Raw genomic sequence first — 10,047 nt, forward strand, 5'->3', positions numbered from 1 at the left:
AGCAACATTGCTCATACCTAACGGAAAATGGGCACGAAAAACGAACAAGACACAAGAAAAAAGTAATCGGCTTCGATTGCTTTATTCTGGGATTTCCTTTAAATATCGGCGAGTGCAAAGATCGCCTCTTCCATGGCGGCAAGTGCAAGGATCGTCTCTCTGTAACTGGCCAGTGTGTAGATCATTTCTCCCTTTGCCAATTAAAAAATAGCTTTAATTAAATACTAAATACATTTATATAAGACATATCTTGAATATTTGAAAGTCATGGAAAGTCAAATCTGAGTCATTATATTGGATGGCCGAGCGGTCAAGGTGGCAACCTACCGCTCTGAGGACCCCGGATTCGAATTTCCGAGAATTTTTCAAGGCGGGTCCGTCCGAATATGTCGACACTCGACCGCCCCATTGTAGACCTATGGCCGAACCCATAATAGGCTTGCTTTTATTAGCAAGCCCATTATGGGTTCGGCCATAAGTCTTCTTAGTAAATTAGTCATTATATTTCCTAATACGTTTAAACTAAAAAACAAATTATTATTATTATTAGACATTATTTCACATTGCTTAACTTATTTAAATTAATAAAATGTTACAAATATGAATATAACATTTATTATAAAAAAGAAGGCAATCTGTGGGGGCGCTTCGAAACCAATTATTCGAAAACGTAAGACACTATTGAACGGAATGGCGATGCGTGGCGCCACCACGAGTGCTTTAAGTAACTAATAATTTGTTTTGTCCGCCAATTTTGTTTAAAAATCTAAACTAAACGAAGTTCGTCCTAACTCCAATTCGGAAGCGGTATTTAAGAGTTTATCGACAGTCGATATACGTCAAGTATCCGTTTCGTATCGTTGTAAAGTCTTTAACGATTGGTAAATTCGAATTACGTTCGAGTGACGTCAGTATTTTTGAAAAATGTCAAAATCGTTGAGGAAATGTCACGTGAAGTTTTGCGAAAACACGACAGCAAATTGTAATCTCTCGTTTTTTAGCCTCCCAAAAGATCCTATAAGGTAAGAAAAATTCATTAAATTATTTATTTATATCATATTTCATATATGTGCAAAATTTATATTATAGATTTTGTAATTAAATTATAGCCAAAATTACTTTTTAATGGTAACTGTAAAATATTTATTAATTTTTAAAATATGTATATAAAATAATAAAACTATGGCTTGAAAATTGTTCATAATTTATCATAAATTGAGGTGAACTTAAAGGCCATGTTACCAGGTAAAAGAACTGGTGCAATTGGATAAGTTAACTAATGATGTGTTCATTTCATTGGAAGCAGGCGACATCAGTGGCAGTTCTATCAACTAATACTGCTTAACCGGGCAACGTACCCAAACGTGTACGAGCAATAGTAATCGTGCAAGAAGCACGGTAATTTGAAGGCAGAAGATAGCTTTTCTGTTAGTTTGAAACCGATGCTATGACTGTATCTATGGTACAAGAGATGATTGATGAAGATTGATGTATGAGATATATTACTGAGAGATTAAGCAATCTTAAAAAATATGTCATTTGTCATTTATACATTGGCTGTTTGGTTCCGGATCCTTTAACCAACGAGTTCACATATTAATTAATGGCTATATACTGTAATAATGATATTTGGACTGATGTGGAATTTATTTATTGTGTTTCTCCAAAACACAGTATATAAATGGCATTTGATTAATATAGTAGTGTTTTGTTAAAATATATTTTTATATTTGAAATTGAAGATTAGCAAAATTTTAGCCAGCAAAAATGTTAATTTTAACATTTTTCTTTTTGAAGAATAGCTGAAATGAAAGATCATAGAATTAATACATTTTGATACTACGATTTGAATTATGATTTTCAAGCATTATGTCATTTGTTGTACCACATTTTTGTCAATAGGAAGTAAGGAAATTTATGCAGATAATTACATTTCACACATTTCACTTACATATTAAGTAAATTTGCCAATACTAATGCTTTATATTGTAAAAGTTTTCATCTGTTAATACATTTTCTTTTTTACATTGGTTAAAAAATGTCCACGAATTATTGATGATTCCAACTGGCCTACCATAGCATTCGGTGCTGACTGGCAGCGTTTTTTTGATATTTTACAAACATTTGTAATCTCTACAAAATAGTAAAATACGCTGATGACGGTTTTGCTAAACGGCATTGCAGGGCCTCCCATGCATTGCGGTATGGCAAATGAAAAAGATATTCTGTACAATAGGAAAGAAATCACAACCAGAAAAATCATTGTCCTTAATTTCAATGAATGTCAATAAATTGACTGATAGCAACTGTCATAAGTGCACTGTAACAATAAAAAAGCAAACCATAGCACAAATGCATATAGTATGAGGCACTTATCATGCAAGAATATCAAGATGGAACACACAAATCTATACCTAGATTTATGATGTGTCCCATAAAGTACTTGATCTTTTTAAAACTGTGATGTTAAAAAGTATAAAGCTTTTTGCCATACTCTTGACAGTGTTTATGGCAATAGCTTTGTAAAATATCATATGCCGAGATAAAATTAAATTTTGTTTATTAATGGTATTTAATATAAGCCTTATGCAATATCTATATTAATAAAGAAGTTTTTTTGCTTTTTATGCTCTCAAGAGTTTTTCTACCAACATCCCAGCTATTCTCCATACTAACGGTTGGCAAGTATGAACTGGTGTTGTATGCATTTGTATCTTCATGCTATTGCTTACATCAGTGATTAACCACTTTTTCTGGATATGGATCAAAACAACTTTGTAGGCTTCTGACAGGTTGCATGTAGTTTTTTGTATGGAAAGGTAGGCCTTAAACCTGCCAAGTAGCAACATATTCCATAATCACCAGTACACTAGGTACAGCTGTATTATTAAAATATACAGTAAAATCTGTCCAAAATGAAACAATAAAATCAAAACCTGCCTGAATTGGAAATTCTTTGGAATAGAGCAATTTTTTAATGTTAGAAACACTGTTCAAAATACAGTAAACTCCCTATACAACTGTAGATAATTCCGTGTTGTACGAATTCCATGTTGTATGAGTCACTTAGATTTTACAAATACGTGTGCCGACTGTGAGTGGCTCACGTATTTGTAAAATCTAAGTGACTCGTACAACATGGAATTTATATAACACGGAATTATCTACAGTGTTATAGGGGGTCTACTGTATAAACCTGGCAAACTAAGAAAAAATGTTCAGTACTGTGCAATTCCAGTTTATACTGGTTTTGCTGTATGCTAATGATATGCAGTTTATTGTCATCTTTTTACTGGTCAAGTTTAGTTTGAATGTTTTTCATTGCGAATATCAGCTTAAATAGGATTGCATAATGGTGCGAGGCAGAAAACAAGAAAATAAAATTACATTGCCAAAGCCTTGGGGCCATATACCAGACCTCACAGGCTATATGGGCCATCAGTTGTTCATCACTGGCCTATATCATGCATGTAAGATATGATTTTGTAAAAGCAATAGATAATAACCTTTCATACTTTCTAATAGTCTTCTTTGCATTTTCCTAAGTGATTGCTATCAAAATACATAAATATTTTGATAACTTGACGTGATTGATTTGCTGTTGTGCTTTACCAAGCTAAATTTGCCTACAAAAAAGGCTAAATATTGCATTTAAGCGTAAATGTATATTTAATTTTATTGATTTAGTCTTTAATAATCATTAACTATAATAAAATAAATAATTAAATCATTTATATTTGCTAATATGTTTACAGTGAGATCATTTGCCAAATAAAAAACTTTTTATACAAAATATTTATTATAGCAGTGATTAAATGTTTAATTACAGAATGTAATAATATTAATCTCTATCTCTTAATGTTTAGCAAAGTATTGTATAATATATCAAAATATGCTTACGTGATCATATCTTGATACTTAGATCAGTCAATACAAACCTTAAAATGTACGTAAAAATTCTAAAACTCGTATAATTTTTTTGCAAATTGGTGATGATGTTAAAGGACATTTGAAAAATGCATAATAGGTGACAGCAAGTGGCTAGCTACATTTATGACATTGCAGCAGAGTTCCAAAATGGGCTTCCCACAATGAAAAAGCAATGTTTTGCTATCAAATTCTTTAGTAGTAAGGGAATGAAAACAGCAGAAGTTCATCGTGGAATGAAGGCTCAGTTTGGAAGTGCATGCAAGTTTCTCCAGCAAGTTAGAAAGTTGGAAGATGCTGCACAACTGGGCAATGTCATCAAATAGTGACACCATAGTCATTAGCTGAAGTTGAATACATCATACAGGAAAATTGTCACATTACTATGGGTATAGTAACTGAATTATTGACCATCAGTCTGAGTTCAGCACACCATATCATCCATGTTTAACTTAGTGGGATTCTGAAACAAGACAGTTTGAGATCACATATTGCCCATTTTACAGTTGTGACTATGGAAGAACTGTCATGAAGTTTGTTCTATATCCTCTATACTCACTAGATTTTGATCCAAGTGATTATCATGTGGTAATTGAGTGTTCTATAATAAATTAGATATAAATTGACTCCATGTAATGTTGAATTTATTGCACAGTGTATTTACATTGACTAATTTGATTGAGCATGCATGCCAAAGTGCCTTTCTTTTGGATGTGTTGCCAGGTTTACTCTGGCATGTTGTCAGCTGAGGTAACAAATAATTTATTAAGTTGCCATAAGACCATTTAAAGAGATACTGGATGGTGGAGTTGTCACATTAAATGAAGAGGTGCAGAAGGTGATGAACAAATGGCTATACAATCAATCAAAATAATTCTGTTTTGGAGAAATCCATGGACTTTGACCAACGGATGGTATGCATTGCAAGAAGTGGAAACTACAATAAAAATAAGTATAGTCTTATACCATTTTAATCTATACCTTGGAATTTATTTATGAATTAAAGTTTTCATTTGGTTTCCTTGTATACTCTAATACACAAAAAAATCTTGTACACAAGCAGTCCCCAAGACACGAGTAGTGGAATATCAGATATCTCCACAACAAACGGACGAGTTGCTCGTCTTACAAACAAATCTTCTAGTACCGATCCTTTTTTGTCACTGGTTACCACCATTTGTAGCTTCACCTCCCTGATATATTAGGGAGGTGAAGCTACAACTGGCACTATAACTCATTGTTGGGTGCTGGTCATCGCCAGGAAGGATATAAACCCTGTAAAAGGGAGTTTATATCCTTCCTGGTGACGACATTATTGCAGTCTTGCACTTTTAGTTTATTTACCTTTTGCAGTGTGTCTCATGTACATGTTTTGCTCGCATGGAGTCGCAACGAGTGACAAACTTTAGGTTCCTTACAAAGAATATAGCAGAAGAAAACCCTTAATCAGCACAATTACTTGGTTACTTAAGATTCCATAACTATGTACTGACAATTAGGAGTGAAGTCTAGCTTTCTGTATAAGTTTGACAGTAGTCTTATATATAATGTTAATTTTTTTGTTTAGTGCTTTATTTACAGATGGTAATCACTGGATGACAAATCCAGACTGTATTGAGGTTAGTCAAACAATTCCCAATCAAATTATTGCAATAGGATTCGAGATTGCACGGCAACATGTGGTCAGGTGTTTTCTTGCGCAAAAACTACTCTGCAATCCAACATGCTGTGATATTTGTTCTGAATAGTCCTCCTTAACTTTTTTAATGTTTCACAATAAACTTCTCAATTTTGGTTTCCTTTTCTATGAATTCCATTAACAATATTTTTATTGTCTGAAAAGTCAATTGCCTTGACTCTTCTGACAGACAATGTTTGCTGACACTGGTGTTTAGGAGGGTGAATATGGCTCTGTTCCATTGACTGATTTTTCTTTGTCTATACATTTACATACGAGAACTAAGTAATAGAAAAGCATCATCGTCTCCGCCGTAATGCTCGAGAGAGGTTAATGTCAACACCATTTGTTGTTACTTGTGTTCTTCTGAAAGTAGTTTAGGCACCCACTTGGCACAAAACTTTCATTACTCAACATTTCAGTGATTACTTGGTGAAAAACTATGTGTAAGATCTTCAGAAATTTCTGAAATAGTGAATCTGCAATTGTCTCGAACATTTTTGTCAATCTTCTGTATCGGTTTGTTGGTCACCAAAGTCGGTCAACCACTTCTTTCTTTATCATCGTCAGTGGTCCACCCATTTTTGAACATGCCGCACCACTGTCTCACTTATTACATTCTCCCCACACTCTTTGCAAAGTTGAGAATGGATTTTACTGTCTTACAGTTCTTAGCTAAGAGAAATTTTGTCAATGAAGGTACCTCTTAACCTGTAGAATTCTCACTTACAACTTACGTTTTGAATGGCTGTTGTTGAGAAAGTAACAGTGACATGAATTTAACTCCATCCTGCTAGACAAGTACTGACACACGTGCTTAACACCTGCACAAACGTGGTGTTACGCCCTCTACTTTATTCGCCACATGAAATTGGAAGTCATTTTACAGACTGCTCTCATATAAAGTGATTATACAGAATTGAATATTGAAAACCAAGTATAAAAAGCACGAATACAGCATTATTAATTAAATAAACTTGGTATTTAAAAGCATTTTGTTATAGCAAAGCCAAATAAGCTTCAATAAAAATGGAAAAAGTGCTTCTATTTAAACTATTTATTGAATTTACTTAATTTATAATTGAATCTTTATTTAACACCATCATTAAATATAAGAGCATTTATTCACAGAAATTATTAAATGAATACATTAATTAAATACCCTTTAAATTAGAGTAAAGAAGTTTAAAAGTACTTTTAAATATTATGAATATAATAATTTTTTTAAATATAAATGTAAATAAATATTTATTTTATGATAGATTAGAAGTGTGGTTAAGAAATCTGCCAATCGAAGCATTAGTAAAGAGGAAATATGTGTGCAGTGATCATTTTAGAATGGAGGCATTTACGGACACTACAAGGCGGCGCTTGCACAAATTTGCAGTTCCCGAAGTGTGGTGTCATGCAAATCTACCTGCTTTTATAGAGGAAAGGCAGTACCTAAATGCATCAATGAATTTTGGTAAGATACTTTACGTCAAGTGAAAAAAAATTTTGAAATAGTTTGCTGATTTTAGCCCACAAACTTAATCGAATTTGAATTTGTTACTGTTTACTAAGATTGAAAGTGATTTTTTAATATTATGATTAATATTATTTGCATTCAGTTCCATGTAAATACAAGGTCTTCAAAAAGAATACTACTTTGTGGACTTCCCTATACAAAAATGTCTTCTCTGTTCCAGAGTCACCATTTTTATTTATGCTTAGTTTATGTTTACATTCATAGAGGTAGTAGACGAGACATTTGAATGAAGATGGGAGATGAAACTCTGATGGTTACTCTGTTGATTGGTGAACATTGCATAATTCTTGGGTAATAATTAACCAGGGCTGTGGAGTCGCGTAAAAATCTACCGACTCTGACTCCGACTTTTCCTTACCAATTCGACTCCGACTCCGGCTAAAACACCAAAACTCTATGACTCCAACTCCACAGCCCTGCCAGGGCTGTAGAGTCGCGTAAAAATCTACTGACTCCGACTTCGACTCTGACTCTGGCTAAAACACCAAAACTCCATGACTCCGACTCCACAGCCCTGTAATTAGCATAATTACAGTAATTTACATATATAAACAATGCTAAGCCCAATAGTTACATTCAAGCCAAACGATTCCTAGATTCAATTGAGCTATATTACCAGTATTATTAATAATTAAGTACAAAGTAATTTGGCCTAGAGGTAGGTGTTAGGCACCAGCTCTTATTAAATTTAATAAATATAATTAAATTAATATTTATTCAATATTTTATGTCGTGGCATCCCAGTTGAAAATTGCTGGTGTGTTGTAATCGGTGTTTTTATGACAACATACATTGATGTATGTCATAAAAACATCATTGTCATTTGGACAGTGTTCTTAGAGGCAAAGATAGAGATTATCAAGTTTATTGATGAAGGGATAATGAGAAAATGTGAAACTTCACCGCTTAAGATCGGGTGTGAACTGTTGGAGGAGTTCTGTAACACCTTTGTGCCAAAACAGGAAAGTTTTCTAGATATGGAAAGAAAATAAAATCCTAAATTAGTAAATAAATGAAGGCCTATTTGATATGAAGTATTGATATACCATTATTTTATTTGTTTCGAACTTTTTCTAGGCAAGCTCAACTATATTATAACAATTAATTTTTATATTTTAGATTGTGGAGATGATAACAAATCTATCTTTTCCAAAGAAGAAATGCCATTTATTATTAAAAAGGAACCAATTTGGGAAGAGGACATCGGCGACAAATATGAATTTGAGATTGCCAGTAATGACGTCAAAGCCAAGAATGAAGAATATAACATTGTTACGGTAGAACATGATTTATATATAGTGAGTAATACACTGATATATGTAATTTCCCATCGTTCAGATTACAGAATTTATTAAATAATTATGCAAGGTGTATTTTAAAGTCTTTAACACCCACTGTGTTAAAGACTCTGCAATGTGATTACATTGCAGAGTATGGGAGATGAAACCACATGTTAGAATTAGACGTGGCAAATTATTCCAACAAGGCGTATCATGAGATTGTGCTATTATACAGTAATGTGGTTCGTCTTGTAGCACATACATCATGTTTGTAACTGTAGCTATCTATGTTTGTCAGTTATGTGGGTGTATAAGAACTTTACTATGCACAATGTATATACAATAGGCATTTGAAAATGAAAATTTCAGTTCTGTTAAACATCATCTGTATTATTAATCTATATGTTTGAGTTAATGCATCAGCCAAATTGTTACGCAGTAAGGTGCCGACCTGTTGTCTAGGTTCAAATGTGATTTTGGACTGTATCAATTTATTGTGAGTCAGAGTATTGTTCTTTGCACTTAATCCACAATGACTGACTCCATTATGGATCAAACTTGCTTGTAAATAGACATCGTTGTAGCTGGACATTTGGCCTTAAAATTTAGATGTCTCAGTTTCTCTAATTAATTGATCAATATATTAAATATAGATTGATTAGATGTATTGTGGCGTAGCTGATGTTAATTATGGCATTAAGAGTTATTCTGGATTTTCTTTGTGTGTCTAACACCTAAATAGGGTCCATTTTTCCTATAGAAAGTCATCCTGGGAGGCATCCTCTTGGACGACACACGTGTTGCTTTGTATCAATCTGATCCAAACATTGTGCTTATTACAATGTAAACTGTAGCAATGATTATTCAGTTTTTGCTGATAATTATATGATTTGCTGTACAAAATATAGTTGCAGAATGTCAGTTGTTACATTGAGAGTCAAAGTAGTTATTCAATATTGCATTTAAAGAATTCTTAGCCAAATGATCATGCGGGAAAGGATTCTATCACAATAAAAGATTGAAGTTCGAGTCTTGTCAAGGTTGCTTGAATTTCTTCATATCTCATCTCTTCTTGTAGCTCATTTTGCATGTTGGCAGTATATGCAGTTGCTAAATGAAAGATAATCTCATCGTGGAGATCTGGGTGGAGGTCTATTGCAAATAGTAGAGATGTTTTAACTTGTACAGTACTCAAGCTGATGGGTTACACACATCTGTAGTTATATGGTGCAACGATAAAGTCCCTCTGCAGTGGGTGGGGAAATGGAAAGAGCTTTCAACAGCAAAATAATTATGTCACAGGCAGACTGTGCGTCAAGGGTTAAAGTATGTTATGATGTCACCACTCGGCCAAGCCACATGGGTGTGGCCCACTGCGAGATTTTATGATTGCATTGTATAATTACGGATAGTCTTAATGTGTTTGTGCTTTGTTTTAACCAGTCAATCAAATGCATGGTTTATACATTGAAATCTTAACACTTCAAGAAATCCAAACTGACTGAATATATTATATATATATACAGGGGAGTGCAAAAGTAGGTATACAGTTGAGAATTTGAGAAATACAAATACAGGTATACCTTGACTTACGTCGTTTCGAGTTACGTCATTCCCGATTATACGTCAAGTGA

General features: G+C 33.4%; 1 protein-coding gene across 3 annotated transcripts in view; it reads left to right on the forward strand.

The window, feature by feature from the left end:
* Positions 1-678: 678 nt before the first annotated feature.
* LOC111614562 (zinc finger protein 780B-like) overlaps positions 679-10,047 on the forward strand; it is a 44,559-nt gene continuing 35,190 nt past the window's right edge. The window contains exons 1-3 of one of the 3 annotated variants that reach the window (XM_023355932.1): positions 679-1,022; positions 6,868-7,070; positions 8,253-8,431. In XM_023355932.1, the coding sequence (XP_023211700.1) occupies positions 925-1,022; positions 6,868-7,070; positions 8,253-8,431 (480 nt within the window). In that variant the 5' untranslated portion in view covers positions 679-924. The remainder of the gene's footprint in view (positions 1,023-6,867; positions 7,071-8,252; positions 8,432-10,047) is intronic. The other 2 variants (XM_023355933.1, XM_023355934.1) reach the window with 2 other exon arrangements.

This window comes from Centruroides sculpturatus, unplaced genomic scaffold, assembly GCF_000671375.1.
Source record: "Centruroides sculpturatus isolate CEXI.00-Female unplaced genomic scaffold, Cexi_2.0 scaffold1683, whole genome shotgun sequence".
Taxonomy (NCBI): domain Eukaryota; kingdom Metazoa; phylum Arthropoda; class Arachnida; order Scorpiones; family Buthidae; genus Centruroides; species Centruroides sculpturatus.